This window comes from Scyliorhinus canicula, chromosome 2 (assembly GCF_902713615.1).
Source record: "Scyliorhinus canicula chromosome 2, sScyCan1.1, whole genome shotgun sequence".
Classification (NCBI taxonomy): domain Eukaryota; kingdom Metazoa; phylum Chordata; class Chondrichthyes; order Carcharhiniformes; family Scyliorhinidae; genus Scyliorhinus; species Scyliorhinus canicula.
The window spans coordinates 225,174,369-225,198,640 of NC_052147.1; the positions used below are offsets into that span (position 1 = coordinate 225,174,369).

The window sequence follows — 24,272 nt, forward strand, 5'->3', positions numbered from 1 at the left end:
ACCACACAACCCTGCCATGGCAATCTCTGCAAGACGCGCCAGATCATCGACATGGATGCCACCATTACACGTGAGAACACCACCCACCAGGTACGCGGTACATACTCGTGCGACTCGGCCAACGTTGTCTACCTCATATGCTGCAGGAAAGGATGTCCCAAAGCGTGGTACATTGGCGAGACCCTGCAGATTCTGCGACAACGAATGAACGGACATCGCGCGACAGTCACCAGGCAGGAATGTTTCCTACCAGTCGGGGAACACTTCAGCAGTCAAGGGCATTCGGCCTCCGATCTCCGGGTAAGCATTCTCCAAGACGGCTTTCAGGACGCGCGAAATGCAGACTATACGATCTAGAAATGGCAGAGAGATTGACTTGGGGCTAGTTAACTGAATCTTTTGCCAGGAACCAAGCTGGAAAGCCAGCAGAATAGTGGACCAGTCACAGGTGTAGTGGTTGAAAGATGGTAAGCTGATCAAAGTTACTTAAAAATAGAAAGTCTTGCAGTGTAGCCCTGTATAGTATTGATTTCTACAGAAGCCCAAGAATTTGGAAGCAGTGTTTTGAGGAAAGATGCAATTCTTATGAGCAGAGCAAAGAGTTGGCATGTTCAGGGGATGTGTAGTAGTGGTTTAAACCAGCAGTTAATTTGTCGTTGGGGCTAAAATGTACCCATTTATAGAAATGGAGAAAATTAACCTGGTAAGAGGAGAAGAGATTGGAGGAGCAAGGGCAATGGATGGCCATGTACATAAGTGAATTGCCCAGGCAAAATCTGGAATCTCTGACATGCAAGATTTCTGGCTTAACTTTTGAGTCTAAAATTATTCTGGCACAGGTATGATTTGGAAAGAATAATCTTGTAACCAATAGATAAGATTAAACTGGTGACAACTAGTAATGGAATTCAGGAACATAGTTTTTTTTTTGCATCTGATTCTACATCGCTGCTGAAAATAGAAATACCTGTTCCTAACTTCATTTTTTCAGATAGGATAACTGATATAAGTGCCTCCTAGCCCCATACACAATTTAATTTCCCCCCCCCCCCCCCTCCCCCTCTCTCTGAGTGCAAGTGGTACTGGTGATAAATGTCAGTTAAGAGAAGATGCTACTGGTGATGCAGATCTGCGGCTGGAGCTTGGGTTGATCAGAGGAGGCTGGCAGAACAATCCACCGTTCAACTTAATGTTTTTGAGACAGGTCAAAGTTGTAGAAATGGTGTTGTCTGCAGGAGTTTAATCTGTATGATTTAGAATCTTTAATTTTTGAATGCCTTGTATCATATGATATAATTGCTCTCCATTGCGTCCTGGCATTTTGTTGGAGCTCAGGAATAGCTGCTGCAACGCTTCGTGTGATTAGCAAACAATCTAAAGCTTGCATCACTTGGTAAAATGAAGTTTAGGTTAACAATTGTACATGTATTACCAAGTCAGTCAAGGGAAAGTTTTTGTACAGATAATTTTACATCACAAAAACCTTAATGGAACAAAGTGTCTTGGCAAAGCATTAGTGAGTTTTAATTTATCAGACCAGTCTGGTTCAGTTTGTTAAAGTCTTTCTAATCTGATCTCTCCCATACCGTGCCAGGACTACCATTTTGGAACCAGGACTCCACGAACAGCTAGATTATTTCATCCAGCATTGAATATAGTAAACTATATTTTTAGTAGTAATGTTACTTAAAATGGGTTCCGCCTCTGGAAGAGGTTCACATATAGCTCACATTACAACCATGCCTTTAAGTTTACTAGGCCTTGGCTTGGCCAGGAGTGACGTGTTGTAGAATTTTTCACTTTGTCAACATCTGGGGTTTAAAGCTCTTATTCGAAGTGGAAAACACATCAAAAAGTAAAGCATTGGTTTGTATTTTAGTAATAGGAATGTAATAGCTTTTTCTATAAACGGGTATAAGCTCTAAACTGCTCTTTCCTAGGGAAAGTATGCTTTGAAGCAACTTTCAGTAGTAATCAAATCCATTTGTTTTCAAAATAAGTTAATTAGTTAATTTTATTTTAATACTTGTGTGACATAGGTCTGCTCCATTTTGAGTGTGATACACATTCTCTTTAGGATGCAGATTCACATTCGGTGGTTTGCACTTCGCAGAAACGGCCACCTTTTCGGACTTTGCATCATGGTCAATCATTTGACTGCCAAAACGCATCAGAAATCTTGGGGCATGAACATGGAAGATGACCATGATTATTGAGGCATGTGAGCCCATAAGCAATCCAAATTATCCTGAAATAGGATGATCATGTTTGGCGTCCATGCTGTAATCTTGAAATGATGCAAGTACTTTGCCCGAACAGCCAGAATTGTTTACGTACTGTTGAAATAGCTTGAATATTCAAGGATGGAAAAATGCAACTAAGCGAATATTTAAAATGGTGCTAAAATAAAAATAAATTACTGTGGATGCTGGAATCTGAAACAAAGACAGACTGTCAAAGCTAGAGATACGTTGCTTCATAGCGCCAGGGTCCCAGGTTCAATTCCCAGCTTGGGCCACTGTCTGCGAAGTCTGCATGTTCTCCCTGTGTGTGCGTGGGTTTCCTTCGGGTGCTCTGGTTTCCTCTCACAAGTCCCAAAAGGCGTGCTGTTAGATGATTTGGACATTCTGAATTCTCCCTCTGTGTCCCCGAATAGGCGTCGGAGTGGGTGACTAGGGGATTTTCATAGTAACTCCATTGCAGTGTTAATGTAAGCCTACTTGTGACAATAACAAAGATTATTATTATTGTTATTATTCTGTCACTTGTCCCCTGACTCTACATTCTTTGACTAAGCTAGTTTTAGGTTTAAATTGTTTGAACCAAAACATTTTTTCAATGTGGTTGAAACTTAATTTCAACAATGAAAGCAAATAAGTACACTTGCTAACACATTAACTTTTTATTATACCAATCTTTTGACTGCAGGGAAACACTAATCATTTTGAATATGCTGAACTTTAACTGAAGCTTGCAAACTACATTTATTAAAGTTTGAAATGTGAATGTTTTCATTGCTTTTGTACTTGCACATTTTGTAACAGTTGAGGTATTTGCAGTATGCATGTTGTCAACATTTTGGTGTTAAGTCAGATATTGAGATGAAATGTAAAATTGTTGGAAACGTTTCTGTACTGCTAGACACGTTCCTTCTGTCTCCTATTATATCAACTTACTTTATAAGCTCTTTTTCAGGATGGAGAAGTGGATGCTGAGGAACTGCAGAGATGTTTAACACAGTCTGGGATACATGGTACTTACAAACGTAAGCAATTCTTCTGGATCTGTTTACAATTGGCCATACTTATTTACAACCTTGTAGCACTAAATGTATTCGTTAGAATGTCTGTTCTTGAGATCACTATTGAGAATTCTTATTTGTTTGTTTGCAGCGTTTCCTGTTTCACAACATTTATTTTTTAAAAATCAGTGATTTTCCTGGTCCTATTTTGTCTATATATTTCAATGCTGTACAACAACAATCTTGCTTTAAATGTTACTTCCATCTTCCATCTCCAAAATTGTAGATAGGAAACAGAAGGATAAAAAGATGTTTATTTTCTTTGATATTATAGGTTAAACTATAATAGGAGTGATTAACAATGGGGGAAGACTAGGGTTAATAGAATTAGTTTCAATTTGATGTAAAATGTAACATTGAATTATGAGATTGAAGCCAATTTTTGGAGGGTGGCCCGCATTGTGGAAGAAAGTGATAGAGGCATCATACTGGTTGTGTACAAGGGCGTTTAATGTGCAATAAATTCCCCCTCTCCCGATGGTGCCCTCGGTGATCCTCTATGTGCTTGGCCACCCTAGCTCTGCTACTACGTCTAGGTGTCTCCCTAGGATGCACATCAGAGGTGGAGGCAGTTAGCTGCTTACCTCGTCCCTAGGCCTTCGATATGTACTTGTCCACGGCACATGCACAGCTGTGCCGCCCTGTCCCGTGTGCTGACTGTGAGATGCAGCCTCATCAGAAGGGTGGAACTTTAAGGAAGTTGATTGCTACCGCCGCCACTCCATGGGATGTATCCGGATTGCCACCCAGCACCCCCCTTCTCCCGGTCAGTAACCATAGGGCCCTGGGGTTTACCATAGGACGGCGGGCAGCTGGTTTGAGGCTGCCCCTGCATCATCTGGCTCTGCCTGCCCTGGCTGCTCCCAGGTCCGCACAATTGTATCGATGCCCTCAGCGATGCTCCTCAGTGCCCACTTGCAACTGGGACAAGCTCCGCAGCCATTCCCATCCGAGAGTGGGGCACTTCTCGCAGAACCTCAAAGTCCGCCTGGTACATTCTGTCGAGATCCCCGGCCATGGCTGTCACCGACTGCACGACACCTTGGACAGCTTCACTAATGGTGCCGATGTCATTCACCAGGCTCTCCACTGCGGTCGCCACCGTAGCAGTGTTGGCCTCGATGCCACGCATTGCCGGCGACATCTCTTGTGCCCGTAGCCTCCAGGACTCCTCCAAGCGGCTATAGATCTGCTGGAGTGTCGCTGACATCTCCCTCTGAATGTTCCAGCCGCTCCCTAACGTCTCCCATCAGCTCCAGCTAATCCAGTTCCAGAGGCTCGATATCAGGCTGGGCGGCATGATAGCACAGTGGTTAGCACTGTTGCTTCACCGCGCCAGGATCCAAGTTCCATTCCCGGGTGGGTCACTGTCTATGCAGAGTCTGCATGTTCTCCCTGTGTCTGCATGGGTTTCTTCCGGGTGCTCCGGTTTCCTCCCACAAGTCCCGAAAGACGTGCTGTTCAGTAATTTGGATATTCTGAATTCTCCCTCCGTGTACCGAACAGGTGCCGGAATGTGGCAACAAGGGGGCTTTTCACAGGAACCTCATTGCAGTGTTAATGTAAGCCTACTTAGAACATAGAACATTACAGCGCAGTACTTGTGACAATAAAGATTGTTTTAGTTTAACTGGGTCATGGGATCCAGCAGACCTCCAACTGCTGTCTCACCTGAGGGGTTCCTGCCTCCACCTGATGTACATCATCAGCAGTTTGGTGCTCACTATATTGTGCCCCACAAGCCTGACCACTAACATTTCACCACCGAGGTGTGTGTATGTGCGCTAGTGGAGGATGAGGATGACAGCTGTGCCGCAAAAATTATGGTGGCATCCTTGGCTCTCCTCTAGGTGACTCCAGGGATGCTGGAGAGGGTGCTGCCTGGAATGGGTCAGCGCCGTCGGCTGGAGCACGTGTGAGGGATGGGTCATTTGGTCAGTAAGGCAATAACATCTCATTTGACAAGTTCCCCGGGTGGAGCCTGGTGGTTCCTTACCTCTGCGGCGTCCACCAGCCTCCGTGTAGATGGCCGCTCTGTCCTGAGCCACGCTGGATACCTCCAGGGATCGCTCCTTGAAGGAGGTGAGGATTCTTAAATCTGGCACTCCTCCGCCAGTCTGGTCCCACTCACAGCGATTTATGGGAGAGCTTTTCCTGAGGAGACACAGCGAGCATCGTTGTGACCCCTCACTAGGTTCACAGTGGTGGGGGAAGAGGTCTGAAGGAAGGGTTGGGGATCGACAAAGGTCACACTCCTGGCGCTCACAGCTGCTCGCCACCTTGTCCCAGGCATCACTGGATGCCCAATGGCTAACCCTGGGGGAACAGGACGGCCTCCTGGCCATCACAGCATCTAGCAGTCTCCCCCAGGTCAGCGTCGCCGAATCTTGGGGCTGGTGTCCTAAACGCCATTGTTGCGAACTGGCTCGGGTTGGCTGAGCAAGTGCTGCTTGATCTTCGTTGGGGGGTGGTGGCGAGCTTTCATTTGCGGGGAGAGGTCAGTGAGGCCTCGTTAAGTGGACCAATTAACGTTGAATAGCATTGCAGCCCTCGCTGGGTCGAGTGCCGGGAAGCTCGCAGCAATTCACGATCGCTGCACCACTTAGAAATCTTTCTGGATAATCGCGGCCATTATGCAACTTCAAGTTCATTCTTGTAATGTGGTAGGAGGGAAGATTGTTGTTAATCTAAGAATATGTAACTTGTAGTTGTTTAGTTGTACAAAACGTTTGCCGACCAAAATGAGACATTTTGTTGAAGCTTTTCGTCTTTCACTCATCAAGACGATTCGCAAGAACACAATGCAAGGGAAAACAATACATTTATACTGTGAGAAGAGAGTGCTGATAGTTCAACTGGTGCATTCTCCATAGCAACGCCTCTGCCAGTCGATTCACTTGCCAACCAATCAGCACTATTCTTAGTCCAAAATTGTTATTTTCCCTTGTATTCTTGTGAATTCCTGTTGAATGCAAGATGCAAAGCTTCAACAGGTGTCCTTTTTTTCAGTAATATGTAACTTGTCTCAATTTTGTCAACTTTTTAATTGCAAAAGAAAAATGTCGTGAACTTTGGCTGTCTCTCATTTCTAATTTCTATGAACAATACAAACATGGCCAAGTTAACCTGTGAAATGCATGCATTCCTGTTTTTACAGAGAACTTTTATTTACATGCCAACTAATTATTTTATCTTGTTTTCAGCCTTTAGTTTGGAGACCTGCAGAGTCATGATAGCCATGCTGGATGTATCCTAATAACTGTTGATGTGTTGGTGCAATACAGGAATATTTATCTTTAGTTGCTTATACAACTCCTGTTATATAGTATTTCAGGTGTCTTTTTTCGTATTTAAATTGCAGAGGATTTAATTTGTGAAAGTGGGTATAATTAGTATGTATACAAACAAAACGCGATAGATGCTGGAACTAAAATTCCTGGAAACACTCAACAGGTCAGGCAGCATCTGACGAGAGAAAGAGTTCATGCTTGTGGTTGATGTCCTTTCGGCAGAGTGACAGTGATTAGCACTGCTGCCTCACAGCGCCATGGGGCCTGGGTTCAATTTCCGGATTGGGACTGTCGGTGTGGAGTTTGCACTTTCTCCCTGTGTCTGCGTGGGCTTCTTCAGGGTGCTCTGGTTTCCTCCCACAGTCCAAAGATGTGCAGGTTAGGGGGATTGAGGGTGGCACGGTGGTTAGAACTGCTGCCTCATGACGCCGAGGATCCGGATTTGATCCTGGCCCGGGTCACTGTCGTCTGGAGTTTGCACGTTCTCACTGTATCTGCATAGGCCTCGCCCCACAACCCAAAAAGATGTGCAGGGTAGGTGGATTGGCCACGCTAACTTACCCCTTAATTGGAAATAAATAATTGGATACTACTTTTTGGAGGATTGGTGCATACTCGATGGACCAAATGCCACCTTCTGCAGTATAGGAATTCTATGGTTCTATCAGAGCAGATCATTACCTAAAATGTTAACTCCGAGTTTCTCTGCACGGGTGCTGCCAGATCAGCTGCATGTTTCAGCACTTTATTACTTTCACTGATAATGAATACGTACATTATTTCAGTCACTTTCATCATCATGTCAAATTCTCTGAAACTAAATCTCTGCCAGAGCACCTCAATAGTTCTATTTCACAAGTGCCATATGCAGGGCTCCTCCAAAACTATAACTGTTTAGATCAGTAACATATGTTACTGGATTGAAGATCCAGAGACATTGGTTGAAATCCTATCACAGCAGCTGAGGAATCTCAAATCAATTAATTGAAATCATTCTGAAATAAAAACTATTACCAGTAATTTTGAGCTGGGAAATGAGCAGATTTCCATCAAAAACTAAACTGGTCCTTTAGGGAAGGAAGTATTTCATCCTTGACCTGGGCTGGCCTATATGCGACTCCAGCCCACACCAATGTGGTTGATCCTTAATTGGTCTCTGAAATGGTTTAGCAGTTGTATCGAACCACTGAAAAATCCTCTTTGGAACAGAATCAAACAAACCTAGCTTTGACTTAAAAATTGGATTTGTGCACTATTTTAAAAACTCACTTCATCCAGTTTATGCTGCATAGTACATCTTGCCAACGTCTGGGGACTTAATCCAAAATTCGTAGAGCTGCCCCACAAATTAGTCAAATAACAGCCTGACACAATTGTACTCTCAGAATCGCACAGCTAATGTCACAGACTATCCCATCTCCATTCTGCACAAGTCCTGTTTCGCCAGCAGGACAGATCCACCAGGCGTGTTGTCATTGGGATGCAGTCAGGCGGTGTGGTCATTGTTGATTCTGGATTTCATAATCTCATGCTGTCAGATCACGCATGGGCCAGGAAAATGTCGTCTCATTACCACTTACTAACCTCCCTCAGCTGACAAATCAATACTCCTTCATATTGTACACCACTTGGAAGAAACACCCGAGGGTAGCAAGGACACCATGTACTCTGGGTAGGGGACTTCAATGTCCACGTCAAGAGTGGTTGAGTAGCACCACTACTGGCTGAGCTGGCCAAGTACTGATCATATAAATTGGAGCAGGGGTAAGGCATTTAGCCACTCTAGCCTGCTCCGCCAATTAATGAGATCATGGCTTATCTGATGGTCACCTCAAATCTGCATCCCACCTACCCCCAATAACCCATTACCACCTTTCTCACGAAGAATCTATCCACCGTTGCCTTAATATTCAAAGACACACTTTTTAAAAAGGCAGTGAAAGCAGAATTCCAAAGGCTCATGACCTTCAGAGAGCAGATTTTGCCTCATCTCCCTTTTAAATGGGGAGACCCCTTATTTTTAAACAGTGACCCTGGTTCTAGATTCTCCCACAGGAGGAAACCTCTCCATATCCATCCTATTGAAAAGCACAACTGGCATAGTCCTCCTGGTAGGAGTGCCCACAACACCATCGAATGCGAGCCAACGGGTCATTTTCAAACCAAGGATACCATCTGCCAGATTGTGTGATGCTACCACTGTGCTAATGGGATAGATTTGGAACAGACCTAACTGCTTTAAACTGGACATTCATGAAGTGCTATGGGTCACAAGAAACAGCAGAATGGCATTCCACCAAAATTTGAACCCTCGTGCATTGCTTTCACTCTATCATCACCAATCCATCTGCAATGCACAAGCCAGGAATGTGATTAAATACTCTCACTTGCCTGAACCAGTGCAGCTCCAATGATACTCTAGAAGCTTGACACCATCTAGGATAACAGTACCCCATCCACTACCTTTAAACGTTCGCTCCCTCCAGCACTGATGCACAGTGGCAGCAATGTGTACCATTCACAAGATGCACTGCAGCAACTCGGCAAGGATCCTTCTACAGCACCTTCCAAACCTGTGACATCCACCTTGAAAGACCAGGGCAGCAGGCGCATGGGAATGTGCATCACTTGCAAGTTCCTCTCCAAGCCAGACACCATCCTGAGTTGGGAACTAAATAGTTATTCCTTCATTACATCACCAGGTCAAAATCCTGGAACTCCCTTCATAACCGCATTGTGGGTGTACCTACCTTCTGTGGTTCAAGAAGGTGATTCACCACCACCTTCGAGGGCAATTGGGAATGGACGCAGATGCTGGCCTAGTCAATGACATCCACACCCTGTGGAAGAATTTTTAAATGTTTTTGAAAAAAGCTGTATGCAGTTTAATATTGCGTTATTTGAAGTGTTTGCTAATTTTGGCTAAAACTTAGATCTGAAGCATTTACTGTATGCAGACCAACAGCAACAAGCATAATTCTTGACTGGAGCATTTCAGAGAGATATGACTGGGAAGATGGGCTTTAATGAATTTAAGGAGCTGTGGGCAGCACTAAATGGATGGAAACAGAACTTCATGATGTATGATCAAGATAGAAGTGGGACGGTAGAACCACTTGAGCTTGGTCAGGCTATTACATCAATGGGTAAGTAGTAAATCTCACCTTATGCTTTTTTTAAAACTTAAAACATTTTTTGAAGCCCTTGATGTGTGTACAAATATATTACCGTGGAATTATTAGCTGCAATTTAATGTAAGCTTCCTGCTTGCATTCTTAACTATTTCAAATAGTTAAGTTCAAATAGTTAAGTTGTTACAATGGTAACAATTTTATCCTAATTATAAAAATCCTGCTAACAGTCTTTTCTGACTAGAGTAATTTAGTTTGCCTGAATACATTTTTTTCATGTTTTTAAAGTTTTGGAACAAAACTTGTGAATTTTAAACCATGATTGGTAGAAGTGAGATCCAGATCCAGTTTTTAAGAAATGGGGGATGGATAGGAAATTGGATAAGAGGTCAAAAGTTTGTTTAATCTATGAAACAATTATACAAAGTGTACCAGGAATTAAAGCTCTAATTTGAAGGAAGCCTTGTTAAAGCACTGGAATGCTTAACATACTTGTTGAAACTTGATGTGAAGTCACTTGATTATATGGATTTGTAACAATTAATGATTTGTGCTAGGTGATCTCCCATGGTTCTGCTCTTGGAAAATAAATACTTTGGTTCTTTAAATTGGTAGACCGGAATTAAATGTTTAAAACATAATTTTTGTTGAAATCTTTATCCTGGACAACTCAAACACTCAATGGTGATTCAAAAATGATTTGAAGGGACCAATTTGTGTTAAAAATATGAACGCATGTTAATATCTTTCAGAAGGCTGTGTAATGTAATTTATTTTGCCCTTTGTCGAGCAAGAATGAAATCCTGAAGGAAGCCAGCCTCAAATAGGTCACTGCTCACTAATGGAATTCATATTACAGAATAGCATCCCATCAGTGCAGAAGGAGGCCATTCAGTCCATCCGAGTCTGCACCAACCCTCTGAAAGAGCATCCCACCTGGGCCCAAGCCCCTACCCTATCCCCATAACCCCACCTAACCTACACATCTTTGGACACTAAGGGGACAATTTTAGCAAGGCCAACAAAGCTAACCTGCACATTTTAGACTGGCAGGAAACCGGAGCATCCGGAGGAAACCTACGCTGGCTTTTCACTCCATCAGGAGTATAAATGTCACATAGACAGTCACCCAAATTTGTAATTGAACCAGAGTCTCTGGTTCTGTGAGGCAGTAGTGCTAACCACCGTGCCACCCTTAATTCAGTCTCCAGTTGGAAGATCTGCTGAGCATATACTGAAAATTGGACATTTAGTAGGTGCTTTATCATGCTATTCATACCAATATAATTGTTTTTGACTGGTTGTTTCCTGGATAGCAACAATATAGAAAGAAAGCTTCACTCAAGGGACAAATAAAAGATTACCTAAGCTAATGATTTCAGCATTTTCAATTACATTGTTCCCATGGACTAATTCTTGCGTTGTTTGCTCCCTCCATTGAAAAGTTCAACTAAGGTTTGCAGTGTAAAAATGCCACGCCTACCTGAAGTTCCCTGGAATCCTGTAGGTGGTAATCTAATAAGAAATAAGATTATCATTGAAAATTTCTTGTACTTCCTATAACAACACCATGTGTTGATGTATTTTTTCCTCCTACAAATCGCAAATTGTTTTCTGAAAAGAATTTTGACTGCCAATTTACAGAAACAATTTCTGCATCAAAAGTAAGGTTTAAGCAAAAAGGTAAATTTAGTAACATATGCATTAATACCCTTTTTGTGATTTTTAATGTCTTGTGTTTGTAAATTGAAGGCCTTTTTTTGAAAAAGCCTAGGCCTGTGTTTACTATTTTGGCCCATTGTTAGTTAAATTCTTCTTGAGCTGCTTGAGCGTAAGTGATGTGTTCACTTTCCCAAGATTCATTTAGTACTTTTCAGGCTCTGAAATGCAGAGTAATTTTAGCTACCAGTAACTTTGTAAGGTAACTGAGCAGAAACTATTTGAAGAAAAGCTGGAGGGCAAATTTCAAAGGTTTCATTCAGGTAATGTTTATATTCAGGTTATGTGCATGAGAAAAATACTGACTATATTGAGAATACATTAGCTTTTGCTTCTTGTTCTCAATTTTAGAAAACATAACGAACCGTTCGTTGTTCTAATCTGATTTCTTAATCCAAGTATTTTTTTAAAAAAGTATTGAAGCAAAGTCTTTGAAGGAAATGGGAAAGAAGGTGAAGGAACCACTTGCCACCCACTCCTTTGGAGACATTAAATGGGTATGTAAGATGGGGGGTTAAATATAACATGACAATAGAGAAAGGATGGGGATGACATGCAAGTTTTGAGCAGGTAGTTTAAAAGGAAGGCTGTAGCAAGAAAGCAAATGGGTAGATGGTAACGTGGGAGCCAATGGTTAGCAGAAAGCATGAGTAACGGGGGAGGATATGGGAAGGGAGCTGCTGAGGGCTTCAGGCTACATTTTCTCAAGTCCTCACCAGAAAATGTAGCTTGTGGCCCTCTGATGCTTCTTTTCCCACCATGCTATTCCATACCACCCACTATCTCTCGCATGAAAGGAAAGAAAAAGGACAAACAGAAGAGGATGGAGAGTGAAAAAACAAAAATGTAGAGGCAGAAGAGAACTAGAGAGATGAGGAGAAACACAGAAACAGCAACACAAAGACAACAGAGACTGGTAAGAGAGAGACCAAATTCGCTGACTTAACGTGCGTAACGCCATGGGAGATCAACTAGTAATATTAAAACTCTGACTTCTGGCAGAATTTCACCAACCACCTGCATTGGTGTTCAAGAATATTACTGACTGAGTGGAATAACCAAGAGAATGAGTCTTAAGTCACACTTCATAAAAGGAGAGTGCATAGTTGAGCATAAAGGTAATTGAGGTAGTTCCACTTTCCTTGAGCAATATCACATTTTTGCATTTACTCAACAAAATTAATTGTTAGCAAATGGTGTAAATTTGGACTGTTGGACAGTATCAATTGTTGTAGTTTAAACTAAAAGAACTTTAATTTCTCTAAGGTTTTACACATTGTTACTCTAGTGACATTCTGAGATTTTATGGAAATGGTCCATGTTACCACGGGTTGTAAATAAAATGACCTAGTTTATTGGACACCACTTAAGCTCTAAATTCTTCACAAAATCTGCAAAGATTAGATCATTTTTAATTCTGATCTTTTGCTCCTTTGTTTATAGCTCCTTTTACATTGCTCACCTTTCTGTTAGAAAGTGTTTGCTGAGGAGATGAAAGTAGTTGAATTTATGAATAATTTCATAATGCCTGTCAAACACTTGCGGTGTTCATCATTTGCTGCTTTGCTGTTTATGGCAGTATTTCCTGTGCTGAGTCACTCGGGAGTATCCAAGTTGTGTCTCATTGCTGTGAGGGTTAGTTTCAACATTAAACCTGAAATTTGGCCAGGAAGCTTCTCTCTTGGAATTTTGGACAGCCAATTGGAAGACAATGCAGGTTCCCACATGCAAATCTAAAACATTACAGAAAAATTGACTGTTAGAGGATCCTGATCAGTATTTTGAGGAATTTGTAAGATTTCAGTTCTTGCTGCAGTAATGAAACTGCTAACGGGAGTAATTAGAAACCCTTATTAATCCCGAACAACTGAAATAATTTGAAATTTGTAGCTGCTGAGGGTTTCAGGCTGCATTTTCTCAAGTCCTCACCAGAAAATGTAGCTTGCGGCCCTCTGATGCAACAGTACTAGCTAATTTATTTTAATTTGGTAGTGTAAAGTAAGTTACTTGCCATCTGGGTGAGACTATTAGAGTATTATGATTTTACCATCATGGTGCTTAAGTTGAAATTTCAAAAAAAATCTATCTGACCCATGGAGCCTTGAATTGCTATTCATCTAAAGGGGTTCACTTTGTGCAGTAGGTGCTATGTTTTGTTTATATCATCTAGGTTTTATAAAATATTCTAAATCTGACTAAGAACATGCTGTTACTGTCATTTGTTTCAAAAATGTTACTTTTGGTGTTTCTAGGATATCGATTGAGTGCTCAAGCTATAACTGGTATTATAAAGCGTTACTGTAAGGATGGCAAGACTTACTTTGATGACTACGTTGCCTGCTGTGTAAAATTAAGAGCAGTTACAGGTATGCTTTATCTTAAATGTACTGTACTATTTTGGAGGACAGATTGTACTAAATGCTGAAGAATTTAGTTCAGAAACATTTACTAATGCATTTTACATAGCATCAACACTGCTTAAATTTATTTGGGGTGGAAGAGAACAAACTAATTAGCTTGGTATGTTGAATTGTTTCTAACCTTGATTATCAGAATAGTCTACCTATCATGCAGATTAGCATGGCATTGAATTTGTGCCTTTTGTGGATGAAGATTGTAATCAAAATCTTGGTACAGGCAATGACCACGGGCTACACTTATTATTTTATAAGATAATCCACATTTAATGGCACTGCCTTTAACAACTATAACAATACTTTAATCATAAAAGCGTTTACATTCCATAGTTTAAAGGCTCCTGGTTTGCATAGATCTTTTCCAACTGAATTTTATTCAAACTCTTTGACAAATTTCCCGAAGAAGGATAAGATTGCTAACCTGCTCCATTCTAACAGATGAATCCTGGGTCTGGCCCATGTATGACTAGACCTTAAGGATGTGTATGCCTTGTGGTTTTCTGGGAGTGCATTGAAGGCCTTTTCAGTTTTCATTTGGTTGGCCAGTATTACCTGTGATTTACTAGTTTATGATATTATGCTTTGCTTTTTTTTTTTTGCAAAGTTCCTTTCAATGATACCTGTATACTCTTATACGGGTTACAAATATACCTCTATTCAGACATCTGGCTGTTGTTGATGAAACTGTAACTATGCGATGCAATTGTCTTTCGCAGTGGGGACCTTGATTCATTGATTTCTTGTTTTTTTTCCATATGACAGTAAGCCTAATTATATAGTAACTTCAGAACTCCCTTGGCTAAATGCTAGCTTGTCAGGGATCTTCCTAGCCTGTATAGTAGGACACTGCACTACACATTTTGTTTGATTATACCATCAGGAAGGCTGGGTTATGGGGATGGTGCAGTAATTTAAATTTTTATTACATTTGGGCTGGTGATTTGAAACACACTTACTCAACCAAGAGTTTTTTTTTTTACAGATGCTTTCAGACGAAGAGATAGTCTGCAGCAAGGATACGTGAACTTTGGCTATGATGATGTAAGTCTAAAGTCCATATCGTAGCGTTAAAATTATTTGTTTACAACTGCAGTGGCAATTGCTCACAAACGTTGATATTGGTGGGGTAGAATTTGTTTTAAATTTTGAGATGCTTAGGCTAAAATGATTTATTGTGATTTTATTTTAAAGGGTTTTTAGGGTAATGTATTCTCTGGTTAAATATTACAGTTTTACTAATACCAAGTATAAGCCGGTACCTTCTACCTTCATTTTACCATCTATTCATTAAAACTGTAATGCGCATAAGAAATTACACTTTTAGGTTTGTTTGAATCACAGTCGTGAAACATTTAGACAGATATAGATTGATTTGTTTTATAAGCTTTATTGTTTATCAGTAGTTCAGCAATTGCAATATTAACCTTTTCATTCTGCCTCACTACTTTTTCTTATAGTTTATCCAATGCACCATGTCCATTTGAGTGCAACATTGCATCATTATGCAAAGACTGGTCGCTGATGACTGATTGATTGAAACCAGTGATTTATATTGCTTTGAGGATAAATCAAACCTGCTCAAACTGCATACATGTCTAGTGGTTTTGTATATTTTTTTTCTTTTTTTATTGTGTAAAATAAAAAAGGAAATTGGATTTTATGATGTGTACACAATTTGTTATGCTGTCACTTGCCAAAATGCTTATTTCTTTCATAGCTTGCATAATTTTGATTTACAGGTAAATGGCTTTGCTGAAATTGTGCCTCTTGGAACTTTGTGTAGTTTAATACAAATGTTTAGGTTTTTAGCCTATTGTAACGTATGATGTAATGAGGTTAATATGAATAATCACATTTTTGTGAACCAAACATCACTTTGCATTTGACTAGCATTTCCATTTGCAATTTTTTAAAAGATTATATTTTTTTCACGTTTTCATACTGCTTTTTCACCATGTAATAAAAATCTTTTACTTTCTGGTTAATGCTGGATATACAATTGTCAATGGAATAAAATAAAAACTAGTGACAAATGTTTTTAGATAAAGTGTCTTTGTGTGAAAAAAGAAATTTAATGCCTCACTATCTATATTAGACAAATATATTGTGCCCAAAGCCATTTCAGAAAAAAAAAAAATCCTCCCTGCCCTTTGTCCAACTATGTTTTTAGTATTAAAAATATAGTAACAATCTTTATTATTGTCACAAGTAGGCTTACTTTAACACTGCAAATGAAGTTACTGTGAAAACCCCCCCAGTCGCCACACTCCGGCACCTGTACGGGTACACAGGAAGAATTCAGAATGTCTAATTGTAGGCCCTCACGCACTCTTTCAAGTTGTATGACCACACTATGTTGGCATCACCTGTAATCTTATTCATAGGATGCTCTACTTTCAGAGTGTAGAGAGCTGACATGATTCCATCCAAATAATCTTGTCTTCGCTATGATATCCAAGTGAATAATCATCCAACTGGAAGTGCAAGGTCTTTGCACCTGTACATCTTGTGTTTTGAGTTTTTTTTCATATTCACATCATTTTGGTAGAATATTTTTCTTCAACATTGTATGTATGCAGAACCATATGTTAAATCTCACTTCATTTTTCCCCACATACCATTCATAATATCCCTTCATCATACAAGAAGGAAAATAAATTCTAAAGTGTTATTATAATGTTTTATAGTTTTTAATGGTTGCTTTCACAAAGTCCTGTAAGGTTTAATAATGTTGTCTTTCAAGTTTCACATTGAACTTTTATTACGGTTGTAGCTCTGATCTACATGTAGATAATACCAGCTCATAGAGGGTGACTGCCTTGAGTGCAATTTTTACTATCAAGCTCTCTGCTGAGGTCCATTTATAAAATCTATATACTTATTTGGATTCTTGCCTACAAAGACAACTGATATGTAATTGCTAGAAGACAAATCCAAACATTCAAACTTACCAGATGGTTTGCTTTAGACCACTTTAATGGCTTGAACCTAACTCTTCAGGCAAGAATGGCTTTTTTAAAAAAAATTGACCAGTTTATTTTAAAAAGTAAACTTTGAGATGCCTTTGAGAACTCAGTTGGCAAAGGAATTATGAGCCACATAATGTAGGCTAGTCCCACATTAGATTTTCAGTCAAAGCTGAATTATTTTAATAATAATAACCTTTTATTGTCACGAGTATGAAGCTACTGTGAAAGGCCCCTGGTCGCCACATTCCGGCGCCTGTTCGGGTAAGCTGGTACGGGAATTGAACCCGCGCTGCTGGCCTTGTTCTGCATCGCAAACTAGCTGCTAGACCACGGAGCTAAACAAACCCCTTTATTGTAGTTGGGGCAACAGCAACTGTCTTGGGACAGAAAGCTATAATATAGTGACCCCTGTTCAATGCAAGCATGTGAATCAGGCTTGAATATGATGGGCCGGATTTTCTGTCCCACCAGCTCTGTTTTCCAGTGCGGCACACCCCCGCTTGCAATGGGATTCTCTATTCCTGGAACCAGCCAATGGGGTTTTCCACTGTAGGCCACACCATGCTGTTGGGAGACGCGCAGCTGTGAGTGCACTGTCGTCGGGACAGAGGATCCTGCTGATGGAGAATCCCACAGGATGTGTTTTTCCCTTAACCTCTCCCTATCAAAATTTAGTTGTATTAATTGAATCTGATTACTGGTTTATCCATTTTCAGGATTTACCATAGTGCTTTATAGCTAATGGCATACTTTTTAATTGTAATCACTGTTGAATTATAAGAAATGTGGCATCCAATTTGTACACCAGAAACTTCCAGGAATGTTGGGTTAATGACCATATCTGCTTTACTATGTTGATTGAGGGATAATTTTGACCAGGCCACTTGGATAGGATATTTCTACCTGAGGAAGCAGACAGGGCATTTGTTTAACATCTCATCCAAATGGGGCACATGATGGTTTGTCAATCCCTTCTGTTCTGCTAAGTTTATGTCTTAAGTTTCTAAATGGGACTTGAACACATAACCTTCTGACTCAGGTGAGTGTGCCTCAGCTGATATGTTAATGAGAAAGGGAGAAATTTGGTTTTTAAAAAACCTGCAACTTACTTCACATCAAAAAAACAATCCAAGGCATGGCTCATAAAAAATGAAGGCCCAATTATGTTCCACAGCAGCTGAGAAGATTGGGGATCTGCGTTGAAAGATACCATCTGGGCTTCTACAATTTCCAGGTCCTTAAGGCAAAGTTGATTCTGCCAATGACTTTATAGCATCAACTCAATCTTGTTAGTTTGAGGCTTTTTTTGTTGAAAAAGGAGAGGCTGGAGTTGACATTGGATACAAAGCAGAGGAAACAATATGGCTGACAAATTAGTTGACTCACTATGGAAGAAGAGATTTCAATTTATCTCCAATCATGAAAGAGCTTGCGCTTCACATTTACAGATTGCAAGGGAAATTCTGTGATGCAAGCAGTTGTTGACATCACTAGTCGTTGGTATATACTGAGGATAGTTGGCTTATTGGTTTTTGAGTCAAGTGGGGGTATGATGATAGAAATTACTCAGATCAGGAACACAAACTCTTGGTTCTTTGATAGATTTAATTTTTTTCTGTACTCCATGATAGGTTTGTAACAATGGAAATCTTGTATGTTTTTTTGATAAACCATTTTTTTGGTGTTTTTAATTGCTTAACTGAGTTTTTATAGTTTATTTTAAAGTTTTTATTAAGATACCATGGACTCATTCATTGTAAAGATCTGTCCCATAAAACAAGTGAAATTGGATGAAACATAATGTGGTGCTATAATTACAAGTGAAGGTTTTTGCATATGCAGGCACCCTCCAAATGTGACTTATCTATTGAATCCATCTGGTCAAGGTTCTTAAGTAATCCAAACAGTTCAATCCCACATTAGTTTGAGTATTGTGGATAATAATCTGGAAGACCAAGCTTTAACAGATGTAACCATAGATGAGCAGAAACTCCAAACTGTCATCTCTGTAATGGCTGATAGCCAACATGCTATATCAAAAATGTAAGTAGAAGACACCAATAGCACTGTTGCTATAATTTGCTGGGCTGGATTTTGCAAATCAATGGCACAGATTAGAACAGAGACTTGCTCTGATCCAGTGGTGCCCTCTGCAGAAAATGACAGCTATGAGCTGGGCAAGACATAAGTTCTTTAACAAATCAGTTTGGAGAATAATGTTCAGCTATGCAGTGTCAAAATCAGATAGTATATAGGAGATGGTATGCACAGAAAGAATAAAGGTTGAAAAAGACATGGGATTAAGAATCGTAACCCATATAAATAATCTCCAATGCCAATTGAGATTCCACATGTTTACATTTTGTGGGCAAAAGAGGTTTTTGACATCAATTATCACTTTAAAATATATATTTTACTCCTCCATGCACCAATCCCAGTTTTATGGCATTCTTAGTGGGGAACTGTGGGTAAATATCCACTGTTTGCACCACTGCATAAGCCCTGCAATGTCTGATAGCAACATTGGATTACAGCATGTGCGGATGCCAGAAAGAGATGGAAAAAAATTGAAATGGAATGTTCTGATTACCTAGTTTTGAGTTGACTAAAGAATTGAAGCTGACTCGGTGAGACTGCCCCTTGTTGCAGTGAGAAAACGCCCACAAATCTGAATTTGTCCAAACAGTAGACTCTGTTTCTATAAAGTATTTGGGTAGGGAAGGCTTTGGAGATGTACTTTTCTCGTCTCTTACAGCACTGTATTCTTCAGATTGCGAGAAAGTAAAGGTCACTTAACTCCACATTTGCAGGTTGGTGCCAGAGGCCTTTAACCTGAAATTTAGATATTTGAGGAAGAGAATAGGCCAGCCTGATATAGAATTTTCCAGGGAAAAGGGAATGGTATTCGATTCGTCGATGAAGTGGAACTGAATTTGTGATAACCTTAGGGAGATTATTTTGGTGAAGGAATTCAAAAATAGTGGCCGGGGTTCTCTGTTTCTGAGACTTAAGTGTTGACGCCAATACAGAATTTGTGGACTTTCATGACACAAAAACTGGCACCACACCTGCACTGATTCCGCTATTGCTAAAGGGCTAGCACTGGTGATATGTGGAACACTATCAATTCTAATGAGGATTTGCCGATTTCGCAGTGCTCAAAAGGTTGACAGGTTGTAGCTGCATATACACACTGCACTCTCCGCAGCGAACAAGATGGCAGTAAGGAGAGCGACGCCAAGGTTTGCGGACGCAGAGCTCGACACTCTCTTGGACACCATGGAGGAGAGGAGGCTGACCCTTTATCCTGGCCTGGGAAGGAGGCTGCCAGCCACTGCCATTTGCCGTGCCTGGGCGCAGGTGGCAGAGGCCTTGGGCAACACCATTCGGACGGGCCAGCAATGCCAGAAAAAACTGCACAACCTCCTCAGGGTGAGTAGGCAACACTGTGCCACTGGCACCAACCCTACCCCCCCCCCCCCCAACCAGGAGAACGGCCGAACACCCCCCTCCCACCCCCCCAACCCTGCATCACATTGTTGCTAATTGTGCTTTACTTAATTTGCTCTGTTTAATCAGCTTGCTCTAGAGTCGCCAGGTATCCTACCACCATGAGGTTCAAGTTCAAGTGCTGATCAATAACTCAATACACCAGTTAGTAAGTCTCAAATCAAAACACATTTATTATATACACAGTCAATCGCTACTCATGCATAAAATACTACTCACTGGACGATCTCCAACACTAAAAGGCCAATACTTAGCTTTGGAAACTGGCCCACCAGGTCAGGGGGAACAAATAGCCTTTTGTTCGATTCTGAGTCTGCAGGCTTCCAGCTGGTATGGACTAATGGTTAGGAGTGCCTATCTCGTCGCGTGCGTTGACTGGACACTTGGTTGGTGCAGCTGCTAGGCAAGTCTCTCCGAGCTGAGAGTCACGGTCAAGCTCTTTGAGAACAAATTGAACTTGGGGACTCTATTTTATAGTCCCCAGGGGCTTTGTGCCCTTTTGGGCAGACCCTGTACCTGGTTCCAATTGATTGGACCATGTTCCAATCAATTGATTTGATTTCCCCAATACTGGAGCTGTTCCCTGATCGCTGGGCGGTTCCTATATGTCCGTTGGCCTTACTTTGTCTTGGCTCCCGCTGGCGCCGAGGAGTCTGGCTTGGCCTCGATTATCTTAAATGTTTCCAATTGTTCCCGCAGATCGCTCATCAATATGTAGGTGGTTGTTAGTTTCAGTGCTGTCTGGGTTTCTGCACGTTCTAATACACAGGAAGCTTTGCATCTGCTTGCTTCCCTGTGCCTGTCCATTTCTCCCTGCATTCTTAGCAAGTCTCCATTTTAAAGTCGGGAAGTGGCCAACCCAGGTGGCTACACTCCCTCCTTGTGATCTCTAATGCGAAGCGTGAAGGATCACATAACTGCGTCGTCTTCACTCCCTGACCCAGCGAGCACTCTTCCTTGGCCTCTACACTGATCATAACTATGCAAGAAAATTTTAACTGACAATTCTAAGTGGCGCTATGTCACAACAGGGACATGCATTACAACACAAAAAAACGGTACCTCTAACTATCGTCCATAAACTACACTCACTTAAACATCCAGTCAAACTAACTTCCTAACAGTACAAAAATAATAGCAACATTCACATTTTCCTCTGGCTTGGCGGTCAAGCACAGAGTTGTACAATCTTTCAGTTGCAAACGAAACACATTTCTTTATTTACAAATGATGCAGAACAAATGCCCTTCATTGTAGATCAAGGGGTTCGGGGGCCTGGTGGAAACCGAAGATAGGGGATCTCATCCTGTCTACCGGGGTGCGAGAGCGGTAGGCTCTCCTTCGCCATTTCCTCATGCGGATAGTCTGCACGATGCTGCAGAATATCGCCAATGCTAGAAGGGATTCAAATACATTTGAGAAGGAGTACCACGTTATATCACACCATGATGGTCTGTTGTTACTTGTCACTGGGCTCTGGGTGCTATGGGGAAGTGAATCATTAACGGCCGGGGGGTTGGGGTGAGTGGGTTCGCGTTCGCACGCAACCAAATATACAATGTATAACATAGAAGAATGGAGGATATCTTCTCCTTTTCCTTCTTTCTTCTCTTCTCTTCCTTCTCTTCTCGCTTCTCCTCTCTTCCTGGAGCTTTTGGAATTCTGTGGATCAAGCATAGTTTCTGTTACCATCTTGTTTAATTTCTTGTACGGTAGCATGTCTGTCCTGTAGTGCCAATTTCCCTTTATAATTAGTCACCATCTGTGACTCCCTCATTTTTTCCCCATTTAAAAAAAAACGAATTTCAGGACCAGACATACTCTAAAATACTGAAACAGTGCGAGCTGTCTCGCAGGCTGTGCGATTTACCATCCAAATGTTTGAGGATGTAAATAGCAGGAGGGGTAGCAACCGAAGGATCACCTGAAAACGAAACAAAACTTTTGAACCAAAAGAGCCAAAATGAGGTGCGTATGGGCCGTGACGGGTAAGATTTAGATGGAATCCCCGGTTAGGGCGGGCTGTGTTCTACCCGAGTTTGGCTGACCAGAGGGGGGGTCCTCAGACAGGCTGTTTATCCACTGCCTGAGTAACCGGCAAGAATGTAGTCATCGTGGGGGGTTGCTGTAAAGGTTCTACCATCGAACCAGAAGAGCAATTATGAACAGTGGTCTGGCAAGCTCTCAGCGGTTTCAGCTGATAAGCATGCTGGCAAGTTTTCAAAGGTTTCTGCGGACAAATGTGGCGTGTGGCCGTAGAACTGTTTAAACTGAAACCAAGAACACATACAAACACAAAACAAACAAACATGCAACAGATATCGTGCAGGTTCCATCAGAAAGGACACCATTTCTCTCTCAGGCGGTTCCTTTTTAAAACATCATCTGGACACCTCCATTATCTGTTGCGAACAGGGTCGCAAAGGGATTCTCGTGTTGGGAGTCAGACTCAACATCATCCTCTTCTCCCGGATGCCATACTCTTGTATGGATAAGGGTTGCCAAAGCTGCGTGATGTAACTTAGGGTCCATTTCGTTGTTCCAGATGAGCCTGTACGAATTGTCACAGTGCCAAATAGTCGTATCTAATTCTGTGGAAATGGAGTCGGGGTCGTCATCGTAGGGCGGTGGTCTTTCGTGAGGTTTGTTAAGGAATGTGATCAGGAAGGGATCACTCGAGTTGTGGTCAGAGTCACTGGGAGTGGGGCCTGATGCATGGGGATAGTAGGGAGGCGTGCTGTGGCTGAAGTCTGTGTCACAGTCGCTGTCTCTGCTGCTGCTGCTTGTGGGCGTTCCGGGGCTAGAGTTGGGGGGCGGAGTCGAGGTCGAGTCCGTGGATGGGTCGATCGTGCTGGGGGAGGGTAGGGTTACGTTAGATGTGGGCGGGGCGTGGTGTTCTGCTGCGTCGAGCATGACGTGGTGTGCGTGGTTAGACTGTGAGCCATATGCCTAGAGCTGGTTTATATGAAACCACTCAGTCTGCCCATTGGGGTATTTATTCTTATAAACTGAGGGGCTTACTTTGTCCGCAATCGAATACGGACCCGAATACTTGGGTGACAGGAACGTGCTGGGGTTGTAAATAGAGAGCATAACCTGCTGTCCAACATCAAACTTAGTCGCATGCACTGTCTTGTCGAAACAGGCCTTGCTCTGTTACTTTCTTGTGCCCAATTTTACTGCGGCTGCTAGCTGAGCCGGTTTTACATTCTCTACCAATAGTTTCACTGCGTTCTCGTGTGTGAGGGCCGTCACTTCAGGGCTGGTCAAGTCAAGTCCTAATAAATATTCTGTGCCTTTCATGGGGCGTCCGGTCATGAGAGTGTGGGGGGTGTAACCTGTGGAAGTTGAAACGGTGTTACGCAAAAACATCAACGCAAAAGGGAGGACTGAATCCCAAGTGGTGTTGTTTTGTTGGACCATTTTCCTGAGGGTTGCTTTTAGGGTCCGATTCATTCGTTCCACGATACCACTTGACTGGGGGTGGTATGCGATATGGAATTTTTGGGTAATGCCAAATATCGTGAGGACGTTCTTCATGACACGTCCCGTAAAATGGGAACCTTGGTCGGATTCAATGCTGTGGGGGGTCCCCATCTCTTAAAGATGTGGTGGGTTAAAATCTTGGCTGTGGTCTTTGCCGTGTTTGTCCTGGATGGGAATGCCTCTACCCATTTTGTAAATGTGTCTAAGACTACTAACACATACTTGTAACCATTTCTGCAAGGGGGCAAGGGTCCTATAAAATCAATCTGGAGGTTAGTCCAGGGGCCATTAACGGGGCGGGTGTGGCTAAGCTGAGCTTTTTTCGCATAACTGTCCGGATTATTTTGGGCACAGATAAGGCAATTTTCAACATAGTGTGCGATGTCTTCCTTTAAATTCAGCCACCAACAGAGCTGCCTGAGGTGGGCTGTAGTGGGGTCAATTCCCTG

At 41.8% G+C, this 24,272-nt stretch overlaps 1 protein-coding gene across 1 annotated transcript in view; it reads left to right on the forward strand.

Moving 5' to 3' along the window:
• LOC119961985 (grancalcin-like) overlaps positions 1-15,895 on the forward strand; it is a 55,855-nt gene extending 39,960 nt beyond the window's left edge. The window contains exons 3-8 of the mRNA XM_038789676.1: positions 3,196-3,265; positions 6,505-6,548; positions 9,590-9,737; positions 13,694-13,807; positions 14,841-14,899; positions 15,316-15,895. Of these exons, the coding sequence (XP_038645604.1) occupies positions 3,196-3,265; positions 6,505-6,548; positions 9,590-9,737; positions 13,694-13,807; positions 14,841-14,899; positions 15,316-15,342 (462 nt within the window). The 3' untranslated portion in view covers positions 15,343-15,895. The remainder of the gene's footprint in view (positions 1-3,195; positions 3,266-6,504; positions 6,549-9,589; positions 9,738-13,693; positions 13,808-14,840; positions 14,900-15,315) is intronic.
• The last annotated feature ends 8,377 nt before the right edge of the window (positions 15,896-24,272 follow it).